The following is a 25,694-nucleotide window of genomic DNA, read 5'->3' as shown; positions in this document are numbered from 1 at the left end:
TTAAAAATTAGTTGTTGTTACCGGTTGTGTATCAAAAAGATACGGTTGAATCAGATAGCCATCTTAGCAGGGCCGGCTCTTGGGCCGGCCAACCCATGCTGTCGCCCAAGGCCCAAATTTCCAAAGGGCCCAAAAGATTTTTATAAACTTTTATAAATAGATTAAATTATATATTTAGTATATGCATACATTTATTATGAACATAGTTTTTCTTGATAACAAAACATGAAGAAACCAGGGGAAACGTTTCCAATTAACTAAAATATGAACATAGTTTTTCTTGATGTTTATTAAATTAGGCCTTCCAGATATATGATCTATTTTACATAGTCGCCCATGATAATGTATTTTCTATGTATCTGTGTCAGGCATGGAAGTTATATGAAAAGAAAATACATAGAACACTAATTGACGAGTCATTGGACTTGAATCAATCCCAAGAAGAACATGTGATGAAGATTACTGAGATTGCCTTGTTGTGCACTCAATCGCCAGCTTCGAATAGACCAACTATGTCTGAGGTGGTTTTGATGCTTCAGGAGGACCAATCATTGGGGAAAAGACAGTTAACAAGGCCTACTTTTATTCACAATCAAGATAGGAGGATTCATATATTAGGTTCTTGAAAGAAATATATTGGTGTCTCTAGTGTCTAGTAAATAAACAAAAGAATTAGAAAAATTCAACTACATCCTGAAATGGTATACAATAAAGTAACTTGAGGGGATAAATGCTGCAAAGAACTTGTAACTTTTCTTCATTATGGATTCAATTGATGATTTTTAAAATATTAACTTCGTGTGACTAAGAGACAGAGTGACCCGGTTCCTGTTATTACTTTTTATAATATTCTTTCTGTGATAACTCAACCTGTACGTCTTTCAAGTTTCTTCGCTATAAACCATAAGACCAAACATTTACTCAATGGCGAACTCAGGAATTTTTTTCTAGGGTGCGGAATATTTTCAAAGATTTTAGGCCTCTAGCTGTATAAAAATATCGATTCATAGCGAGTCGGGTCGGATCATGTAAGACAAAAGAATATCAAACTAAAATTTATAAATCATCAAAAACACGTCAAACGTCATTACAAATTACAAACGTATTTAAAATTGTGCCCTACGGTTTTTTTTTTTTTTTTGAAAAATATCCAAAATATCATCTAAAGATACTAAACACACCATAAGTTCATTACATTCTTACTCATTATTCCTTTTTTTTAAACGGTTAATTTCTTTAATCCTCTGTCATCTATGGGACTTGAGCCCAACACCTTCCCCTTCCCAACCTAGGTGTTTTAAAAGTTTTGCCTTTGCCAATGGACCACCACCTCATTGGTTCATATAATTTGCTCCATAAGTTCATAAAACAACACTAAACACTTAAACAAAATGAACAATCATGTTCAACCATAGCCCATAACTTTCAATTATGTTTTTAAACATTCAAGCCCTAATATTAAATGTTGATTACTTGTAACTAATAATTTAAACAAACAAAGCTGTAAATAAAACAACAAAATCATTTAACTACAAGTCTAGAACAACAAAAAAATCAAAAAAATCAAAAAAATATAAAAAGATTAAACCCTTACACATCTATATTTTCTCATAATCATCACATAAAATAAAATAAATAAATTAATAAACCATACTAGTTCTATATAGGAATTCTGACGTAATATGGGTCGGTCCAACCGGAATTTTGGTTTTTCCAGTAAAAAAAGTCACCAGGTCGTGAGCAGTGGTGTCAGGTCGCTGGGAGTTTTTTTGGGGGCGGGATTTGGAAATTGAATGGGTCGATGGGCTTGAGTTATTTTATTTAGTTCAAATTTCTTTAGGTTGGGTTTTGGCTTGTGTTAATAAAAATTGATTGCAGATTGGGCTTTAATTGGGTTAAATAATTAAGTGAATAAGTGGTTAATAATTATTTTTTTCTAGGGGGGGGGGGGGGTTGAAAATTTTCAAGGGGTGCGGGTGAAAAATTCCAAGGGGTGCGGTCAGAATTTCCGGCGAAAAAATAACACTAAAAAATATTTTTTCATGGGGTGCGCCGGCCCACCGTTGGCTTAGGGTGGGTACGCCCCTGCATGTACTATTGTTTTTCTTAATCAAGAGCTAATAAAAGAGAAAAACTATCCCGCAAATTAAACCATACGACCAAACATTCATGTACTATTGTTTTTCACAATCGAGATTCGAGAGCTAATAAAATGTCACACCCCGACCCGCAGCTAGGGCTGTAAACGTACCGGATGAACACGAACAAGGTCTTGTTCGTGTTCATTCGTTGAGGAATTAAATGTGTTCACAAACGGTTCATGAACACTTACCGAACGAGATTTTATGTTCGTGTTCGTTCATGTTCGTTCATGAACGTGTTCACGAACACAAATAAATTCGGCGAACGCGGTAAGGCTAAATGTGGATGACGGAGAGAGCAACGCTGGAACTTTAAGCCCTAATCGTTGAACAGAGGTCGATAGTATTTGTCCATGTGAATAATAAGGAAAGGGAAACAATGAATAAACAAGATAAAATAAGGTTTCCAAGTTTAATAGTTAGGGTAACAAAATAAATAAAAATTTAAAAATATAAAAACATTAGATAAAATATATAAAAGTACAAAAATCTTTAATTAACAACACAAAAAACGAATATTAATGAACATAAAAGAACGAATGTTCATGAATATGTTACCGAACACTCACGAACATAATTGAACGAACGACACCTCTGTCCATGGTCGTTTATTTAACTAATCAAACGAATTTTCTTGTTCATATTCGTTCGTTTATTAGACAAACGAACGTAAAAAAACTTCCCGCGAACAGTTCACAAATTGTTCGCTGAACGTTAGGTTCGTTTACAGCCCTACCCGCAGCAGATTAGATGACCAAATTAATAAAGTCATATAACCAAATAGACAATTCAAATAATCCAACAAATCCAAAACATAACAAAAGTTAAAATCGGATTATTTTCTAAGGCATCATCCCTATGTGTCCTCATCAATAAAAACGCTTCAAACATCTTCACTTGTATTATGTGGAATAATATTTTAGGTCAACATAAGTTGGTGAGAAAATTTAATGTTCGAATAAAACGGTTTTAGTTAATAATTTAAAAGTGTCGACATGCAATTCAATGGTAAATATGTTATAAAAATAAATAATACCAACAATTAAATAAACCATAACCAGCCAACCAATATGACGATTGTCACACCCTCAAAATCCACACGCAGAGTACTGCCGCGAGGCATGTAACTGACCAGGATCTTAGCCACTAATCATGATGAACCATTTTGATACGATATAAATTTTTCTACTCAACACGATTAGTGTTCATGGTTTAAATGTTAAAAACACGGTTCAATTTAGCAACGGAAGTATAAAGAAAACCCATATTTATTTAAAACCACAAGATTGTTAATTATACGTTAATCATGAAAACTTACCAATCACGCACTCCATCCGATTGCAATGTCCGTCCGAAGCTGTAACGAGCAACCTGCAAAGCATGTAATAGGGTGTCAACATAAAGTTGGCAAGTTCACGAATTCACAGTTTTCCAGTTTTATTTCCAAAAACTTTTGTTGTTTTAGTTACTTATTTATATCATGCCATGGGGAGCTACCCAATATGTAAGCTACTAAACTGCGTAATACCGAATACTTTGCGACCGTACGTTTCCGTAGTTTGCCCCGTTTGTCAATGTTTATCATCATTGACGGTTTGCAAGAGTCTATTAGTTCATGTTGGGATCTAGGGGCCATCATGATTGTGTTTGTTTGCATAAAACAAATAAGAGCAGCGGAAATGAGTAGCAAACTTTGTAAACATAATCAAAGGAAAGTATAGATTGATAAACAATTGCTATTTCATTGAGTCAAAAGATTTACAATAGAAAGCAAATGATTACAGCAAGCTTACAATCTAAACTCCCCCTCAGCCTGATACACCAGAGTTGGTTGCATAAGATGAAAGGATTGAATTGAGGAGGTGAACTCACTCAAAACGAATCAAATATAACAGTACAGAATACTGTCATATTTATAGGCAAACCAAACTACTGATTTACCTCAGCTGACCTCACCATGATAGTGACATCTAACGACCTAACAAACTACAAATACTGTTCTATACAAACTACTGACATGTAACATCTGATAAGTAGTAACAAGCAAAACTAAGGAAAACTACTGCTTCACGTTCCACTGTTGTAGCCTGAGCACAGATGTTGAAACTTTAGTGCATTCTTCAAAGGTGATCAGTCTTTGAGAGAGCAGTGCTTGAGTCTTCAGCAGTACTTAGGAAACAGCAGTAGATAGAGCATCAGTGTTTGTCTTCAGCAGTCATTAAGGTATTATCAGTGTTTGGTTCATCAGTTGTTGTAGTTGAGCAGCACTTAAGATTCATCAGCTGTTAGATAACCACTGTCAAGGGGAGAGCATAGGATAAACTGCTGCTTATTGATGGTCCACTGATGGGATCCGGTTTTGGCTTTACATTATTGTTAGGATCTGAGGCTCTCATGATTGTGTTTGTTTGTATAAATTGAACAGTAAGAACAAATGAAATGATGTAAAGTGCAGCGGAAATGGATACAAACTTTGTAAACACAATCAAAGAAGAGAATAGTGTGATAAACAATTGCTTTTCATTAGATGAAAGGTTACAAAGCAAATCAAAAGATTACAAGCATGCTTCCATAACTAAACTCCCCCTCAGCCTGATACCTCAAGGTTGGTTGCACAAGATGAAAGGATTGGACTGAAGAAGAAGAATCCACTTAGTCAATCAAGTGTAACAGTACAAAGTACCGTTATATTTATAGGCAATCCAATCCACTGACGCATCTCAGCTGACGTCACCATGAAAGCGACATCTAACAACCTAACAAACTCTATCTACTGATCTATACAACTACTGCTTTGCTAACTACTGACATTGATTGTACTTAAAAACCACTGATGTATAGACACTGATTCTTCATTCCACTGTTCCAGTCGACCACTGATGTTGAGCATCAGTGCTTTCTTCAAAGGGTGATCAGGCCTTGAAAGAGCAGTACTTTGGTTCTTCACCAGTGCTTGGAATTCATCAGTAGATTGAGCTTCAGCCTTTAAACTTCATCAGTGCTTTGGCTTACATTACATAAAGAGAATCAAAACTGCTGCTGCATCCTTCCACTGCTGTGAACCTAGCAGCACTTGTCATGATCAGCAGTGCTTGACTCAAGACAGTAGATTGGGCAGCAGAGCTTTTAGTCTTCATCAGTCCTTGTGTAGAATCAGCAGTTGTAGGTCAGCAGTTGTTTATAGAAGCAATACTTTGGAGCATATCAGATGTTTGAGCCACATTTAAGGGGAAGGTTTAGTGCAAACTGCTTCTTATGATGAATCCACTGTTCTGAACCAGTTTTGGCTTTACATCATCTGTTCCTCTGGTAGGGTTCAATCCCAACAATCTCCCCCTAGAACAGATGATGCCAAAACACTTCATTATTCAGGATCTTTATTGACTCATCAGGAGTTCCCTTACTTGACCTTTGAATCGTAATTCAAAGTTCATGGAATCCTTATCACCCTCATCCCTGCACAGTGTAAGCTCAAGGAGATCTTGTAAATCTTCTATACCCAGGCCAAGTGCATTTTCCCTTGATATATGCTTCACCTCACCATTGGATCTGAGCAAAGTCAATACGTGGGTCTTTTGATCAGACATCCACTTTAGTATTTTTGAATCCAATGGGTTTCTTGGGAGAGGTTTATTTGAAAAGATGAGTTTGGAGATTGTGGCCTGGTAATGACAACTTTGAGCAGTGTCTTGAGATTTTTCTGTTTCTTGTTGTTCTGCTCAAAGTGTCTGAAGAACCATCTTTATGATTTATTTCTCTCAAGCTTGGTCTTCTTTTGGTATTTTTGCGTCCATCTGCTTTGTTTCCTTCTTTGATAAAGGATGGCAGTGGTTGATTTAGTGGGGATGACAGAGGTTGTGGTGTGTGTTGATGTGGTATTGGTGGCAGTTGTTTGGGTGACAGATGTTGTTAATGGTGGAGGTGTAAGTGATTTTGTGGGAACAGAATTTGTGGTTGAAGTAGTAACTGGCTTACTTTTAGAAGCTGTGGTGGTTGATTTCCTTGTTTTTCTAACAGGACTCTTCTTTAATGAAGTACCTCACCTCTTCTTTTTCTTTTTGCAGAACTATCTTTTTCTCAACCAAAGCTCTGCTCTCATCCCTTACCCTTTTAATATCAGCAGTGGTTTTGAGACCAGCTGAATTGAATTGACTTGAACGATCTTCATTTGTGTATCTTCATCATCTGCTTGAATTTTCAGGGTTTCATCACCTCCCTTTTCCTTTTCTTTGACAGATGTTTCAGCAGAAGAGGAACAGGGCAATCCTCGTGACCTCCTTTCTGCAGAAATTGCAATAAGAAACACTATGGGCAATGCAATATAGTTTGCAACTTTTGCAAGGCAAAAGGACATCGTGAGGAGGATTGTAGGACAAAGACCAGAATTTGTTATAACTGCGGAGAAACAGGGCATATCAAACCTGACTGCCCTAAGTTAGTCAAAACCATGGATAATAAAGGCAAATAAGCTGAAGGGACAACCAAGAAGAATGCTCGCGCATTCCAGCTGACCACTCAAGAAGCCGAACTCATTCCAGACGTGATAGCGGGTACGTTCTTAGTACATAACGTCTATGCAAAAGTATTATTTGACTCTGGTGCAAACCAAAGTTTTATTAATACTTCATTCTGCCAAGCTCTTAACTTACCTCTAACTACCCTTAGGCAGATTTTTACAGTCGAAACGGCAGATGGAAATTCTGTCAACCTAGACAAGGTTGTGCAAAAAGGAGAAATAGAACTGTTAGGTCATAAGTTTTCTGCAAACCTGTTACCTATGAATTTAGCCGGATTCGATGTGGTGTTAGGAATGGATTGGTTAATTGCCAACCATGCTCGAATCCTGTGTGATAAGAATTCCGTAGAAATCCGTACCCCCACAGGAGAAGTAATATTAATTTCAGGAGATAAACCTCGGAAGTCACTGAAATTCATTTCAGTAATGAAATTGGCTAGTTATTCAAGAAAACAAGAAATGGTGTATATGATTTCTTTAATCATTAACACTAAAAGTAAGGAACTCCAAGACATCCCTATAGTTTTAGAATACCCAGATGTTTTTCCAGAAGAATTACCTGGGTTACCACCTGATAGGGAAGTAGAATTTAGAATTCATCTAATTCCAGGTACTACACCAATAGCCAAGGCACCTTATTGATTAGCTCCCACCGAAATGCTAGAATTAAAGAAGCAGTTAGATGAATTACTAAGCAAAGGATTTATACAACCTAGTTCATCCCCTTGGGGTGCACCAGTGTTGTTTGTGAAAAAGAAAGATGGATCGATGAGAATGTGTATCGATTATAGAGAGTTGAATAAGGTTACAATTAAGAATCGATACCCACTACCTAGGATTGATGATCTTTTTGATCAATTGCAAGGAGCTAGGTATTTCTCTAAGATAGACTTAAGATGAGGATATCATCAGTTGAAAGTACAAGAGGAGGACATACCTAAAACTGCTTTCAGAACTAGGTATGGACATTATGAGTTTACAGTCATGCCCGTTGGACTAACAAATGCTCCAGCTGCATTTATGGACATGATGAATCGGATCTGCAAACCATACTTGGATAAATTTGTGATCGTTTTCATTGACGATATACTTATTTATTCTAAAAGTCAGGAGGAACATTGTGAGCACTTGCATGCACTCTTAACCTTGTTAAGAAATGAAAAGCTTTATGCCAAATTCTCAAAATGTGAATTCTGGTTGCAGGAAGTACAATTTTTAGGTCATATCGTAATTCACGAAGGAATTCACGTAGATCCTGCTAAAATAGAAGCAATCACAAATTGGAAAGCTCTGCAAACAGTTATGGAAGTTAGAAGTTTTCTAGGCTTAGCTGGATACTATAGACGATTTATTAAGAACTTCTCTAGGATAGCTGTACCTTTAACTAAGCTGACCTGTAAAGCCGTTAAATTTGAATGGGGACCTAGACAAGAAGAAGCTTTTAAGATTCTAAAACACTAATTGACAAATGCTCCAATTTTAGCTTTACCCGAAGGAACAGAAGACTTTGAAGTATACTGTGATGCTTCAAAATTAGGATACGGATGTGTGTTGATGCAACGCAAAAAGGTAATTGCGTATGCCTCTAGGCAATTGAAAAAGCACGAGGAAAATTATACGACTCATGACCTAGAATTAGGAGCCATAATTTTTGCCCTTAAAATTTGGAGACATTATCTGTATGGAATTAAGTTTACCATCTATACGGATCATAAGAGTTTAAGGTACATATTTGGGCAAAAAGAGTTAAACATGAGGCAAAGAAGGTGGATGGAAATCCTAAGTGATTACGACTGTGATATTCAATATCACGAAGGAAAAGCGAACGTAGTCGCAGACGCCTTAAGTCGTAAGTATCATGAAAAGCAAAGACGAGTCCGTGCTCTTAGATTAAATCTACAATTAGATTTAATGGAACAATTGAAGAAAATTCAGGAAACGGCAATCAAGAATGATGCCGAGGGAATGAAAGGTTACATAAAAGAACTAGAACAAGGAAAAGATGGAATTTGGAGATTCCACAAGAAGCGAATTTGGGTACGTAAACAAGGAGAATTAAGAAATAAGATTTTAGAAGAATCTCATAAATCAAGGTATACTGTACATCCAGGAAATAATAAGATGTACCAAGATTTAAGAAATAATTTTTGGTGGATAGGAATGAAAAAGGATATAGCCGAATACGTATCTAAGTGTTTAACCTGTTCACAAGTTAAAGCCGAACACCAGAAACCTTCAGGACTACTACAACAGTTAGAAATGCCTGTATGGAAATGGGAACTCATAACAATGGACTTTGTTACTAAGTTACCCAAAACCAGAAAAGGTAATGATGCTATTTGGGTAATTGTGGATCGATTAACCAAATCAGCTCATTTTCTACCAATGAAGGAAACCTTTAGCATGGAAAGGTTAGCCAAGTTGTATGTAGATGAAATAGTATCCTTACATGGAGTCCCACTCTCCATTGTATCGGATAGAGATAGTCGTTTCACTTCCCGTTTCTGGACAAGTTTCCAGGAGGCAATGGGAACTCGACTTAATTTAAGTACTGCGTATCATCCTCAAACAGACGGACAAAGTGAAAGGACGATACAAACCTTGGAAGACATGCTCCGAGCATGTGTAATTGACTTTGGTGGTAATTGGGATAGCCATTTACCATTAATTGAATTCTCCTATAACAATAGTTATCATTCGAGCATCGAAGCTGCTCCATTCGAAGCACTGTATGGACGCAAGTGCAGAACTCCCGTTTGTTGGGCAGAATTAGGAGAAAGTCAATTATCAGGTCCCGAAATTGTGCAAGAAACCACTGACAAAATAACACAAATCAAGGAAAGATTAAAGACAGCCAGAGATCGCCAGAAAAGCTATGCGGACAATCGCCGCAAGCCGTTAGAATTTCAAGTAGGAGACAAAGTACTTTTCAAAGTAACTCCTTGGAAAGGAGTAGTACGATTTGGTAAGAAAGGAAAATTGAGTCCCAGATATGTTGGACCATTCCCCGTGATCCAACGAATAGGACCAGTAGCTTATCGTTTACAACTACCAGAAGAATTAGCTGGAGTACATGATGTGTTTCATGTATCCAATCTCAAGAAATGTCTATCAGACGAATCCCTGGTAGTACCTCTTCAAGATATAGAGGTAAATGAAAAGCTGAAATTCATAGAGAAACCCCTACAAATAGAAGAACGGAAGATCAAGTTTCTCAAACACAAACGACTAGTGCTAGTAAAAGTCAAATGGGAATCCAAGAGAGGACCAGAATACACTTGGGAACTGGAATTAGAAATGAAGCGAAAGTACCCTCATCTATTTCAGTAAATCTTGAGGATGAGATTTTTCTCAAGGTGGGGAGGATGTAACAACTGCCACTAAAATCAATAATTAGGACGATAATTAGTCAATAAGAAAACCCTAATTAAGACACCCAAGTAATTCTGCACTAACCCTAAAATTTTTAGAATAATCAGAATCAGGATCAGGGCCCCTAAAACTCAAGGGGGGCAAACCCTAGTTGATAATTATCTAAAATAAGACGTTGCTATGTTCTGATTGGCTAATTCTTTGAATCACCCAAGCTATACCCGAACCTAGGCAGCCTATGAATTAGACTGTTTAGCTTACGGACCGCAAGGGAAAGGGCTTACGGTCCGTAAGCAAGCCTCAAAAATTGCTATAAATAGCCGACCTTGGGACTTGCACAGAGGAGTTGAAACGACGTTTATACCTTCTGTGTACGTCGAATTATCATAGTTACTGTACAATAAACACACACACAAATCACGAGGTGCTGCCGCAATCAGGGAAATAACTCGATCACTATTACGATTCAACGTCCGATCGATTATAACTATCCAACGATTGTCCGAGTGCTGCTCAAATTGAGCTTATACTTTGTTATTCATTGTGATTTCGACTTGAATGTTTGAGTGTTGTTCGAATTCGAACTATGCTCTGTCATTCGTTGTGAATCCATTGGATTGTTAAGTATCGCACTTGATAATAGTTGTGAGGGTTTAATCTCATGAATTGACGTAACTGCTGAATTAGTTACTAATCCCGTTTGTGGGTGCATTGTTATTTAAATTAGGTTAAAAGGCTAATCAGTAAAGCTTATACTCTGCTCGTAAATCTGCAATGTGAGTCATTCTCTTTTTATCAACTGTTTTACAAAACTCCAAGTTATTTTCCAAAGTTATAATTACAGGGATTAAGTCTATGTAATCACCAAAGTACAGCCGGTATGTGGGGTTTTGTATACATCACGTCACACTTGGACAACGAGTTAGCCAAGGGGTGATCTGACCACAGTCACAGACACCATTTGGACAACGAGATAGCCAATGGGTAGTCGAGTGACAAATACTGTGGGTAGTTGGTTTGAAATCAGAAACATTGTAATTCCCCTTAATACTGTAAATTATAACAAACGAGTCGTTTTAGTAAACTGAATGATTCACTCAGTATTTCCCCGCTGACAAAACCTTTTTCAAACATGTTTCAGGTGATCTGGTGTGAGCAAAGGAAAGTGCCACGGAGCACTCCCAGCTTAGAAAAGTGGCTCAATGTAAATAAATAAAATGAACATGTTTTGAAAATAAAGATTTCCCTGGGAAATCACATTATTGTAAAATATGGGAATTTATCCCTAAGTTATGAAACGAGCAGTTTAAATTATTGAAAGATCCTGTTTTAAAAAGACTTTCGATGTCGCCTAAATTAAATACTACGGGATTCCTGTCCCGCGGCCCCTGAAACGGGTCAAACCGGGTCGGGGGCCGTGACATGTAACCTCCTCAGTTGTTGCTGGGATAGCAGAGGTATAAGCATCAGACTCAGTCACTTGTTGGAGTATACTCTTAGTGATAGGTGATTGAGAGGAACTGATTTATGTCTGAGCTATATCCAAAGCATGCAACAAGGTCATTATTGATGGTGGTATTTGTGAAATGATGATGGGAGTTGAAAGTGAATTTGCCCCGGGCAGTGGACTGTGGATGATGAAATCAAGTGATTCCAGAGCATCATAATTTGGTGTCCCTGTTCTTACAACCTGTTCTTTTTGAGAAGAAGCAGGAGGAGTTTGAGGCATGGGTTGAGACCTTTCTACCATCTACGGTGAGGAAGTAGCAGCAGTGGTTTATAGTGACTTTTGTGTTGTCACTGACAGTTGCTCTGGGATCTCATCTTCCAGAGTTGCCTTTATTGTAGGTTTGGGGGATTTTTTAATTTTCTTTTGTTTTGGTGGATTTAGGTGTGGGTTTCACAACTGTTGTTTTGCTGCTGTGATCACCTTGAGCAGTGGCCTCAGCAGCAGGTGCCTGAGGAGCAGTTATAGCTGCTAAAATCTGCTCAGGAACCTCTGCTTGTGTTTTGGAAATTATGGTTTCATCAGACTTTAGAGATTTATTGAGAAAATTCAATTTTAACTATTTTTAAGGCTTTATTTTGATTTTCTGAAAACATTTTGACGCTATTTACACATGGAGTACAAGATAACTTGCTTTGATCCATGTTTAGCATTCCAATCCTAGAGATGGAGTTTTCAAAGGTAGATGTATCAAATTCTTAGGTTTGTACATCTGCCAGCTGATCTTTAGGATGGACATGATGCAGAGAAATCAAACCTTTTTCATAGCAATCCCCCACAAAGTGGTGTCTGATGTCAAGTGATGATGGATGAATGAGATACTGGATTTTGATGATATATTTCAGCTACTTGACATCCCTGCATAAAAGAAGTCTTTTGAGCAATTTATATCAAAATCCAATAACATATTTTGGCACTACAATCGGTTGGACTTTTCAGCAACAACAGCAGCATCATAATATTCTTCAATCAATGTTGTGGAAACATCTGCTACATGTGTACAGTCAAAACACTAAGCTTATTGCCTAGGAATTGATATCCCCCTGATGTAATCTTTTCACACTCTTGGTGTCTGTACTTGTTTAAGTATGATAAATCTTGACAATCATGCTCCTAGCATATGAAATGTTCTTTGAGGACCCACTTTTTGCCAAAAGGATTCTCATCCTTTGGCTGTGGCACAAGTTTTTCAATCTTGTTATCACTGAACTGCTGAAGCTCTTCTTAGAAGACAACTACCCAACTTTCTGTCTTTCAGTGCTTTATGGCATTTTGACTTGTTGATGGAGTGGTAGAGAGTCAGCAAGAAGACACATGTTTTAGGATAGCCTTTTTGAAAGAATCCTTTTCATTGATGTTGCCAAGAAAATGGTGAAATGGTTGAGTTTTAAAGAGGATTGATGTTTTTAACAGGTGGAGCTGCAGATGTGAATCATCTGAGCTAACCACTACTGGTGACTTTGATGATCCAGCAGTGGCTTGAAATGGATGTGAATGGATTTGAAGGAGGGGTTTGGCACACTGATAATTTTTTATCCATTTTTGATGAATATTTATCAACAGTGGTTTGGTGAAGTAGTGGTAGGGTTTTAGAAAGCAATTTTGATCAAACATTGTTTGTACATCAGTGGATGAGCTTTAACCACTGTTTTGTACATCTGCTGCTCTGATGATGGAAATGATTTTAGTATCATATCCAACATCCGTTGAAGGTGATTGTGAGTTACCTGCAGAATCAAATTCTTGACAAACACATTTTAGATGCTAATTTATCAGAATTAATCATATCAACAGGATTTACAAGGATTTTTAATGTAAAAATTTTACTGGCCCTTGCATTCAGGTTTTACCACATATCTATTTCAAGTTTTGAACACTTCTATAGATTTTGACAGTGGTTGAGTATCCCAGATGATCATCTCATTTAGCTTTGATCACCCATTTTGTGTTTTAATATTCCTTTTGAGAACTTAAGAGTAAAACATGGGCAACCAGATGTTTGAAATTTGTTAACAATCAACTTTGGTATGAGATGGAAACTTGAGTTTGAAATGACCTTAACTATTTCACCATCTCCTTTTGAATCATTATCAAGGAATATATCACCCTATGCAAAAATAAAAGGATTCTATATTCCAACAGTTGATTGAACTTTTACTATCAAAAACAAGTAAAAGTGCAAAGTATATCATTCTAAGAAAAAAAAGAATAATATATCCTGTTTTATTTGAAGAAAACTTTACAGAGAAAAAGAGTAAAAGTTTTCTGATAATAAAATCAATTAGATCTGGTGTGTCTCAAGAGTTAAAGTAACTTCGAATAAGGTCAGGATCATTTCATTATCAAGCTTAGGACAATGGTCAGTGGTTTGAACCAAAGTCCTGTAACCACTGTTTTGTACCATTTCCTTGTCAGTTGATTGTTACCATGAGGAGCCCGTTCACAAAGGTTTTGAAAGTTCTTTGTGAACCTTATTACCATGTGAATAATTCCTGAGAAATTTGGCCTATTCCTCCTTTTTTGAAAATTATCTGGAGATACTTTTGTTACCTGAACTTCCCTGAAACAGTGATTGAGCATGGATGATTGATGACATTATGTTTGACCAAAAATGCAGATCTATTTTTGGTTTTCCTTTTGTAGGATTAACCTGTGAACTCTTAAGTGATTTGGGTTTATACTCTTTTCTTTTGAATTCAAAGGTTTTGAGATAAACACACTTTTGAGTTTTTGTAATTTTTCTGCTTTCCCTTCTTACCCTTTCCATGGAAGAGTATTGAAATTTTTACTGGAAGGTTTTCAAGGAAAGAATACTCAATCCAAAATCATTTTCAGCAATGTTTTGAGAGATTTGGACATTTTTGCACTTGCTTATGCCAAATTCCACATTACTCATGATCTGGATATTTTGACTGCTGATTTTCTTAATGTATTTTTAACATAGTTGATTTTTGGTCCTTTTTAGAGGATTTTCAACCTGTTTTTCAATACATAAGATCTAAATAGCTAAAGTTTTAGTTTTCCTCTTTTTATGCAAACAAAAACACTGTTGTTATCATCCGAACATAGATTTTCGTTGACATGAGGTAAACACCTTAGCAGCAGTCATGATAAAAACATCACAACCTTCATAACAACAATTGAAATCAATTTTGTAAAAAGAAAGATTATACCATAGTTATCAGACATATTTCCAGATATGAGTACTATAGGTGTTTTATGCATGATATCACTTGTTATGTGAAGTTTGTGTGTCATATGACATCTTGGTTGTTGTACAGAGTATCAGATCCATCATTTTGAACATGATTTCTCGTTGCTCTGTTTTTCAACTGAATACAATCGACCTTAGTATCAATGAATTTTGAGCTGAACTGTTATGTCAAATTGATTGTTAGATCGAATTTGACTGTCCGAGCTCTGATACCAATTGTTAGGATCTGAGGCTCTCATGATTGTGTTTGTTTGTATAAATTGAACAGTAAGAACATATGAAATGATGTAAAGTGCAGCAGAAATGGATACAAACTTTGTAAACACAATCAAAGAAGAGAATAGTGTGATAAACAATTGCTTTTCATCAGTTGAAAGGTTACAAAGCAAATCAAAAGATTACAAGCATGCTTACATAACTAAACTCCCCCTCAGCCTGATACCTCAAGGTTGGTTGCACAAGATGAAAGGATTGGACTGAAGAAGAAGAATCCACTCAGTCAATCAAGTGTAACAGTACAGAGTACCGTTATATTTATAGGCAATCCAATCCACTGACGCATCTCAGCTGACGTCACCATGAAAGCGACATCTAACAACCTAACAAACTCTATCTACTGATCTATACAACTACTGCTTTGCTAACTACTGACATTGATTGTACTTAAAAACCACTGATGTATAAACACTGATTCTTCATTCCACTGTTCCAGTCGGCCACTGATGTTGAGCATCAGTGCTTTCTTCAAAGGGTGATCAGGCCTTGAAAGAGCAGTACTTTGGTTCTTCACCAGTGTTTGGAATTCATCAGTAGATTGAGCTTCAGCCTTTAAACTTCATCAGTGCTTTGGCTTACATTACATAAAGAGAATCAAAACTGCTGCTGCAGCCTAATTTTTTTTAGAGTTTTTGAGGATGGCTCTGTATCTTAGCATGGCCATGGGGATAAGGCATGCTAACACCAAAGTGTTTTACCAAGTTCGCTTGTTATTTGTGTTGCTTACTTCTGTGTCTTCATTATGTATTAATATTGGGACGGTTACAACATTCTACATTAATTTCTGCAACATTATATACCTAAAATATTGTAGCATTATGGTGGAACTGAACCTCTACTACATTTCTTGTGACATTAATAATAAAACATGAAGAAACTGTTGAGACTAATCTTGTCATAACTCAAAAGTTAGAGGGTGCTAAGTGGTTTAGTTTATTTTTGGTGGAAGATTAATTATTTATGGTAATTTTATTTTATTATTATTTAGGTTTCCTAATTGTAGTCTAGGTATGTTTCTTGGGCATCAAGGTTGTTTAGTATAAATAGGGGTTATATGTTTAGGGTTTATGTACCTTCAATTTTAATCAAAGTTTTTTTCCGTGTTAAATATTTTGTTGATTAAATTGAAGAAGGCCTAATTTCTAACAATTGGTATCAGAGCGGATCATCAATTTAGAAGACTTGTTATTATCGATCAGATTGTCAACCAATTGAAGATTCAATTGAGTATTTGACGGCATCGGGAGATCGAGTAAAAGCATCGGCAAATTAATTCAAAACGGTGAATCGGAATCCAAGGTTTGAATTGGTTTTAGTTTGAAATCATTATTGTTCAATTAATAAATTAAGGACAAGGGACCTTTTATTGGGATTCTAAAAGTGAAAGTCATTAAAAGAAAGTATTTCATTGTTTCTGTTGTTTTTTCGAACAAAGGAAAAACGAAAGTCAAGTTTACTCTTTTGATTTTTTTAACAACAAAGGTTTGGTTTTTAAGCGAGTATGGATCAACCGAGTAATCAGGCATTGGTTACCGTTAAAGATAACAACACTATGTCTCTTCAATGTCCGGTGTTATCTTCAACAAACTATACGGTGTGGGCTATAAGGATGAGGGTTATTTTCAATGTTCACGGGGTGTGGGAACAAATCGAACCGGGTACGAGTGTGGATGCCAAGAAGAATAATATTGCAATCGCTCTCATGTTTCAAGCTATACCGGAAGAGCAGATATTGCAAGTTGGAAATCTCAAAACAACAAAGGAGATGTTGGATGTTCAAAAGACCCGCCATTTGGGTGCAGATCAGATCAGAGAGGCAAGACTACAGACTTTAATGGCGGAGTTTGAAAAACTAAAGATGAAGGATCAAAGTGCCATAGACGAGTTTGCTAATAAGTTGTCAGGGTATGCCTCTAAAGCCACCTCGCTTGGCTCAGTTATAGAAGAAACCAAGTTAGTTAAGAAGTTTCTCAACGGATTGCCGAAGCGGTTCATTCATATGGTGGCCTCAATAGAACAGGTGGTGGATTTGAAGACCATCAGCTATGATGATATCGTGGGTCGGCTTAAAGCTTATGAAGAAAGGATCAAGGATGAGGAGGATACTCAATCCGGTAATCTAAACCAACTTTTGTTTACAAAATCGGATGAAAAAGCAAAGGAAAAGGAGCACAGATGTGAGCATTGCGGTTGTGGAAACTCGAATCGAGAAGATCTTGGACGAGGCCAAGGTAGAGGTCGGGGGTCCGGTAGAGATCGAGGAGGTAGTCGAGTACAACGGGACAAGAGCCATGTCAGGTGTTACAAATGCAATGAGTTCGAGCATTACATATTGGAGTGTCCAAGGTGTGAGAAAAAGGAAGAGGTGAACTTGACCCGATATGAGGATGATGGACCAGCTCTAATGTGAAGAAAGTTATTGACAAGATTAGGGGGATGATTGTTGGGACTAATCTTGTCATAACTCAAATGTTGGAGGGTGCTAAGTGGTTTTGTTTATTTTTGGTGGAAGATTAATTATTTATGGTAACTTTATTTTATTATTATTTAGGTTTCCTAATTCTAGTCTAGGTATGTTTCTTGGGCATCAAGGTTGTTTAGTATAAATATGGGTTATATGTTTAGGGTTTATGTACCTTCAATTTTAATCAAAGTTTTTTTCCGTGTTAAATATTTTGTTGATTAAATTGAAGAAGGCCTAATTTCCAACAATTGGTATCAGGGCAGATCATCAATTTAGAAGACTTGTTATTATCGATAAGATTGTCAACCATTTGAAGGTTCAATTGAGTATTTGACGGCATCGGGAGATCGAGTAAAAGCATCGACAAATTAATTCAAAACGGTGAATCGGAATCCAAGGTTTGAATTGGTTTTAGTTTGAAATCATTATTGTTCAATTAATAAATTAAGGACGAGGGACCTTTTATTGGGATTCTAAAAGTGAAAGTCATTAAAAGAAAGTATTTTATTGTTTCTGTTGTTTTTTCGAACAAAGGAAAAACGAAAGTCAAGTTTACTCTTTTGATTTTTTTTAACAACAAAGGTTTGGTTTTTAAGCGAGTATGGATCAATCGAGTAATCAGGCATTGGTTACCGTTAAAGTAACAACACTATGCCTCTTCAATGTCCGGTGTTATCTTCAACAAACTATACGGTGTGGGCTATAAGGATGAGGGTTATTTTCAATGTTCACGGGGTGTGGGAACAAATCGAACCGGGTACGGGTGTGGATGCCAAGAAGAATAATATTGCAATCGCTCTCATGTTTCAAGCTATACTGGAAGAGCAGATATTGCAAGTTGGAAATCTCAAAACAGCAAAGGAGATGTTGGATGTTCTAAAGACCCGCCATTTGGGTGCAGATCGGATCAGAGAGGCAAGACTACAGACTTTAATGGCGGAGTTTGAAAAACTAAAGATGAAGGATCAAAGTGCCATAGACGAGTTTGCTAATAAGTTGTCAGGGTATGCCTCTAGAGCCGCCTCACTTGGCTCAGTTATAGAAGAAACCAAGTTAGTCAAGAAGTTTCTCAACGGATTGCCGAAGCGGTTCATTCATATGGTGGCCTCAATAGAACAGGTGGTGGATTTGAAGACCATCCGCTATGATGATATCGTGGGTCGGCTTAAAGCTTATGAAGAAGGGATCAAGGATGAGGAGGATACTCAATCCGGTAATCTAAACCAACTTTTGTTTACAAAATCGGATGAAAAAGCAAAGGAAAAGGAGCACAGATGTGAGCATTGCGGTTGTGGAAACTCGAATCGAGAAGATCTTGGACGAGGCCGAGGTAGAGGTCGGAGGTCCGGTAGAGATCAAATGAGGTAGTCGAGTACAACGGGACAAGAGCCACGTCAGGTGTTACAAATGCAATGAGTTCGAGCATTACATATCGGAGTGTCTAAGGTGGGAGAAAAAGGAAGAGGTGAACTTGACCCGATATGAGGAGGATGGACCAGCTCTAATGTGAAGAAAGTTATTGACAAGATTAGGGGGGTGATTGTTGGGACTAATCTTGTCATAACTCAAAAGTTGGAGAGTGCTAAGTGGTTTAGTTTATTTTTGGTGGAAGATTAATTATTTATGCTAACTTTATTTTTTTATTATTTAGGTTTCCTAATTCTAGTCTAGGTATATTTCTTGGGCATCAAGGTTGTTTAGTATAAATAGGAGTTATATATTTAGGGTTTATGTACCTTTAATTTTAATCAAAGTTTTTTTCAGGGTGTTAAATATTTTGTTGATTATATTGAAGAAGGCCTGATTTCCAACAGAAACCAGGGGAAACGTTTCCAATTAACTAAAATTTGAACATAGTTTTTCTTGATGTTTATTAAATTAGGCCTTCCAGATAGATGATCTATTTTACATAGGCGCCCATGATAATGTATTTTCTATGTATCTGTATCAGGCATGGAAGTTATATGAAAAGAAAATACATAGAACACTAATTGATGAGACATTGGACTTGAATCAATCCCAAGAAGAACATGTGATGAAGATTACTGAGATTGCCTTGTTGTGCACTCAATCGCCAGCAAAATAGACCAACTATGTCTGAGGTAGTTTTGATGCTTCAGGAGGACCAATCATTGGGGAAAGGGATTTTTACATATTTCCCCATTCTAAGAGGGTTTAAGATTGTAAAGAACACAATGTTCTATCTAAGATTGTTCTATTTGCATAAAAAACCCAGAACTAAAAGATTTCATTTATAAGTTGAATATATATGAAACCCTAAAAGACGTCCAATTTAAGTACTAACTATTCAAACAAAAAATAATAATTGCCTCCGAAATACACAAATACCACTAAACCCCATAACCAAATACCAATTCTATCACCTAATTTCAAAACAATAAACACTATCATCAATAACTCATAAACAAAAACATTATTATATCAACAACTAAGAACCCTAAGGAATATCTTGGATACAAAAAAGAAGATGATTCCCAATATCAAACCCTAATCCTATATCCGTATCAATTCGTTTAGAAATACAACAATTCATGTTAATGAACAATTGAAGTTCAATTCACATACAGTAAACACAATATAGAACTCAATTGTAACATTTGTGCTTGTAATCATTATGAACAGTTCTATTATCAATAAAACAATGTTATTTGATCCCAATGTTTGTTTGGTTGTGTTTTACATTTTTCATGTTTTGACTTTTATTCAATTCCAAACTCTACATCGCTTTCTTGAGAGTTATACGCAAACTGGTGTGTAAACGTACTCAGTTTAATGCTAAAAATACTCCGGAACATCAACATATACTCAACATACCTTAAATAACCTTTACATAACTTAGAAATAAGTTTTGAAGGCTTTGGTATGGCAAAAACAAGTTAATTCGCTTTGTTTTGATGCCAAACCTGTTTTCTAAACTTAGTTAAGCATATTCTAACATGCTTAGCTCGTCACTTTTAGTATAGTGCTTATATAGGGTCGTAAGGCAAGCGATCTAAACCATTGCTTATACTTTCGAACACGACCCATTTGGTCAATCATTAGGATCCGACCAAAACACATTAGGTGACCATAGCTATAACCTTCCGAGGTTATACCTTATGGCCACGATGTTAGGCGTTCCAAACGCGTTCTACGCGAACGACGCGTTAAGGTAGCATAAGCTACCTAAACGGGTCGTAATGGATCGTAAGCACTTAGGTTAGGTTTCATTTTAGTATGTAGGCTTTGTTAAACCATATTTCACGAGTCTCCATACTCGTTTGGTTTACGAACCCGCATACTATCTGATCCTTCCGATTTTGGTCCGGTATATTAATATAGCTACCTATTAGGTGCCGTTTGATATTCCGTGATCTCTAGCATTATTTGGTTATTATACAAGAACTACAAAGCAATCTCAGGTGAGTACATTGAACCCCTCTTTTACTGTTTTCCAAACTGTTTTCGGGTGAAACGCATGTGCCTACTTGTTACTTTCATGCTTTACATGTTTTCACATCATATACCTGCTATGTTCATTAGTACATTATAGTACATGATTTCATTACATCTCATGCTATGTATGCCCACTGTGTGCGTACTTAGTACTTTGTTTTACATTACATTTCATGCTATGTATGCCCATTGTGTGCGTACTTAGTACATTGTTTTACATTACATTTCATGCTATGTTTGCCCATTGTCTGCGTACTTAGTACATTCCTTTACATTACATTACATGCTATGTATGCCCATTGTGTGCGTACTTAGTACATTGCTTTACATTACATTACATGCTATGTATGCCCATTGTGTGCGTACTTAGTGTTGATTATTCCATTATAATGGACAACATCGAGAGCGGATCGGTTTCAATTCAATCAAGTTGGTCTAAATATAACATAAACATAGATGCCACGTTTAGAGATACTTACTTGTTGGGATAGTTATCTTCGTAGTTGATGATGAAGCCACGATCTCCGTAATGATGTTCTTGGTTCCACTTTAGGATGTCCTTTTAGGATGGATCAAAATTTAGAGAAAGGGAGAGTATGTTTTGGTGTATCATTAGTCTCCTTTTATTCTCATCTTATGGACACCAAAAGGGTAACCCTACAAATTCTTGTTTATGCCATTATGTCCATCAAATAAAGGCTTATAGGATAATAATGTCATAATGGTTAAGTTCAATGCATTGATCACTAAGGCCATTATAATGTAAAAGTCTAACATTCTCCCACTTGGCCGAGTGATCACTAATGGTGAGTATTAAGTAATTTTGGCCAAGTTTATTAAACACTCAACGAGTCTCATGTTGAAACTATAGCAGAGAGTTACAGTCATTCGAATTGAAGACAATTCGAGACCCCCAACAGTCATACTAAAGTCTCAATATAAAACACTTAACCAAAATGACTGACATAAAATCCTTAGGGTAAGTAATTACCTTACATAAGTTTTATCTATAAATCATAAGGTGCGCATAAAACATTAGTATAGACAAAATAAAACATTCAAGGAAATAATAATCGTTCATACACAGTGCATGCTTTCATACAAGGTCTTTACTAAAACCCATTCTCATTACAAGATCTTGGAAAGTTCTGGGTGGTAGACCTTTAGTCATCGGATCCGCTAGCATATCTTTAGTGCTTATGTGCTCGATACAAAGATTATTTTCCTCTACGCGTTCTCGAACGAACAAAAACTTTGTATCGAGGTATAAACCAGCTCCGCTGGAACTGTTGTTGTTCGAGAAACTAACAGCAGCTGAGTTGTCACAGTAAATCTTCAATGGTCGTGATATGGACTTAACGACTTTGAGTCCAGTGATGAGATTTCTTAACAAAATCCCATGGCACGTTGCATTGTACACTGCAACATATTCTGCCATCATCGTTGAGGTTGTTGTTAACTGTTGCTTATGAATCCTCCATGAAATTGGTCCGCCTGCAAGCATAAAGATGTACCCCGAAGTCGATTTCTTATCATCTTTGCATTTAGCAAAGTCAGAATCGGAATAGCCTACTACTTCCAAGTTGTCAGTTCTTCTATATGTCAATTTATAGTCTTTCGTTCCTTGAAGATATCGCAACACTTTCTTTGCTGCTTTCCAATGATCTAGGCCGGGATTAGATTGATATCGACCTAGCATTCCAGCAATATATGCAATATCGGGACGAGTACAGACTTGAGCATACATCAAACTTCCTACTACTGAAGCATAAGGTATCAATCTCATTTGCTCCTTTTCAACCTCTGTTTTTGGACACTGAAAAGAGCCAAAAACATCTCCCTTAACTACTGGAGCTACTGATGGAGAGCATTGTTGCATGATATAACATGTAAGAACACGATCAATATAAGCCTTCTGGGATAGACCTAATATCCCATTTGTACGATCTCGGTGTATTTCGATGCCTATTACGTAAGAGGCTTCTCCGAGATCCTTCAGGTCAAAATTTTGCGAAAGTAATCGCTTTGACTCATGCAACAAATCTAAACTATCACTCGCCAAAAGGATATCATCCACATAAAGGACAAGTATAGCAAAGTTGCTCCCACTCATTTTGAGGTAAGTGCATTGATCCACTTGATTCTTGATAAAGCCTTGTTTTTTCATAATTTCATCAAATTTTAAGTACCACTGACGTGATGCCTGTTTTAACCCATATATGGATTTCTGTAACTTACAGACTAAGTGTTCCTGACCTTTAGGTTTAAAGCCTTCAGGTTGAGTCATAAACACATCTTCATGTAAGTCACCATTAAGGAAAGCAGTTTTGACATCCATCTGATGTAACTCTAAATCAAAATGAGCTACCAATGCCATAACGATTCTCAAAGAATCCTTCCGTGAGACAGGTGAGAAGGTTTCTTGGTAATCAATTCCCTCGTTTTGAGTATAGCCTTTAGCAACCGATCGTGCTTTGTAGCGTTCGACGTTTCCATTTGGGTCTAATTTGGTTTTGAATACCCATTTACATCCTACGTGTTTTACCCCCTTGGGCAATTCAACCAATTCCTAAACGCCATTCTTTTTCATGGAATCAAGCTCATCAATCATAGCTTTATTCCACTCAGAAGATTTATCACTACCAATGGCTTCACTATAAGAGGTTGGATCATTATACTTTCCTAAATCCAAATCAGCTTCATTAAGGTAGGTTACATAATCATCAAAGTTAGTGGGCCTTCTTGGCCTTGATGACCTCCTAAGCTGATTTTCAGGTTCAACAAGTTCATTAACTGGTTCAGGGATTTGGTTATGCTCTTGTGAGTTTGATGTGCCTTCATTATTAGGGACGTTAGGAGCATTAATTTCAGCGGAAACATGGGGTGGTGCAGTGTTATGTACAAGAGGTGTAATAGGAGATAAATTTGAAAAGCCCATCCCCCCCTCCTCTTGCACTTCTTGGAAATCAAAGACTCCACTTTCACTGCTCCCACTGACCTTAAAATCCTCTATAAAGTCAGCAATCCGACTTTCCACAATACGAGTAACGTGTGAAGGGCAGTAAAATCTATATCCCTTTGATCGTTCGGGATATCCTATGAAGTAGCAACTGACTGTCCTCATGTCAATTTTCTTTTTCAAAGGATCATAAAGTGTAGCTTCAGCAGGACAACCCCATACTTTCATATACTCTAAGCTTGGTTTCTTTCCTGTCCAAATTTCATAAGGAGTTTTTGGGACAGATTTAGAAGGAACCCTATTTAGTATAAGAACGGCTGTCTTCAATGCCTCAGTCCATAAAAACTTAGGCAAATTCGAGTTTGCCAACATACTTCTTATCATGTCCATAAGGGTTCTATTTCTTCTCTCAGCAACACCATTCTGCTGAGGTGTACCCGGCATGGTAAATTGGTTCACTATCCCGTGTTCTTTACAAAAATTAAAGAAAGGACCGGGAGCTTGACCAATGTCTGTATGTCGACCATAATACTCACCCCCTCTATCTGATCTCACTACCTTTATCTTACGGCTAAGTTGGTTTTCAACTTCAGCCTTAAAAGTTTTAAACATTTCAAGTGATTCAGATTTTTCTTTAATCAAATACAGGTACATGTACCGAGAATAATCCTCTATGAAAGTAATAAAAGACGTATGGCCAGTAATGCCAGGTGGAAAAGGTCCACAAATATCAGTGTGTATGAGTTCTAATAATCCAGAACTCCTTGTGGCACCCTTTTTATTTTTATTCGTCTTTTTCCCTTTAATGCATTCAACACATGTTCCAAAATCGCTAAAATCAAGATCTGGTAATTCACCATCCTTCACGAGTCTTATCATTCTGTCTCGTGAGATGTGGCCTAAACGTCGATGCCACAATTTAGATGATGTTTCCAAATCATGTTTTCGTTTTCGTTTGTTGATTTTCTCATTTACGTTATATGACAACAAAGATTTCGAAAAGCTATCATCTAGTTCTAACTTATAGAGATTTCCATCCAGATAACCACAACCAAGAACTTGGGAGTTTAAACTAATAGTGACCTTTCCATGCCCATGTAAAACTTCAAAACCATCATTGTCTAACTTTGATACTGATACTAAATTCCGAGTAATTTTCGGTACATATAATGTATCATAAAGTTTAATACAGTGACCATTTTTCATAATAAGTTGCATGGTTCCTATGGCCTCAACTTCAAGTTCTTCCCCTCCTCCCGTTCTAAGTGTTCTTTGGTTTCTTTCCAGCCTCTGGATTGTAAGGAATCCCTGTGTGGAATTGGTAACATGAACCATTGAACAAGAGTCAACCCACCATGTGTTAATTGGTACATTAATATTAAAGGATTCAATTATCATAAATGCATAAGTACCTTTCTTAGCCAACCATTCCTTGAATTTTGAACAATCTCGTTGCAAGTGCCCTTTGTTATGGCAGAACTTGCAACGAGACTGTCCCTTGGAGACATTAGGGCTGGAAACAGTATTTGAATTCGCTTTCTGGACTTTGGAACTTTCCCCTTTAAAATTTCCCTTCCTTTTCATTGACTTAGTGGTAGCGATATAAGCAACTTCTGGTTGTTCTAGTTTCAAACGTTCCTCCTCCTGCACACACATTGCTATCAACTCACTCATTGACCACTTGTCTTTCTGAGTGTTATAGTTGATCTTAAAAGCATTAAAACGTGCAGGAAGGGAAGTCATGATGAAGTGCACTAGAAAACCGTCACTTATTTCCATGTCTAATCCC

The 25,694-nt window shown here is 36.9% G+C and overlaps 2 protein-coding genes across 2 annotated transcripts; one reads left to right on the top strand and one right to left on the bottom strand.

The window, feature by feature from the left end:
* Positions 1 to 18,141: 18,141 nt before the first annotated feature.
* Positions 18,142 to 18,858, top strand: LOC110866523. The gene has a single exon (XM_022115669.1). The coding sequence runs from the start codon at positions 18,142 to 18,144 to the stop codon at positions 18,856 to 18,858; it is 717 nt and encodes a 238-aa protein (XP_021971361.1).
* A 3,184-nt stretch (positions 18,859 to 22,042) lies between these two features.
* Positions 22,043 to 22,825, bottom strand: LOC118480201 (secreted RxLR effector protein 161-like). Its single transcript, XM_035974925.1, has one exon. The coding sequence runs from the start codon at positions 22,823 to 22,825 to the stop codon at positions 22,043 to 22,045; it is 783 nt and encodes a 260-aa protein (XP_035830818.1).
* Between the last annotated feature and the right edge of the window lie 2,869 nt (positions 22,826 to 25,694).

Source organism: Helianthus annuus, chromosome 7 (assembly GCF_002127325.2).
Source record: "Helianthus annuus cultivar XRQ/B chromosome 7, HanXRQr2.0-SUNRISE, whole genome shotgun sequence".
In the NCBI taxonomy this organism is placed as follows: domain Eukaryota; kingdom Viridiplantae; phylum Streptophyta; class Magnoliopsida; order Asterales; family Asteraceae; genus Helianthus; species Helianthus annuus.
Note: the sequence above shows the minus strand (reverse complement) of the source record. Positions and strands in the feature narration are given on the sequence as shown.

What these genes read in the sequence shown, in the direction of transcription:
- LOC110866523 (XM_022115669.1), top strand. Translation starts at nt 18,142, where the DNA reads ATGCCTCTTCAATGTCCGGTGTTATCTTCAACAAACTATACGGTGTGG.
- LOC118480201 (XM_035974925.1), bottom strand. Translation starts at nt 22,825, where the DNA reads ATGCAACAATGCTCTCCATCAGTAGCTCCAGTAGTTAAGGGAGATGTT.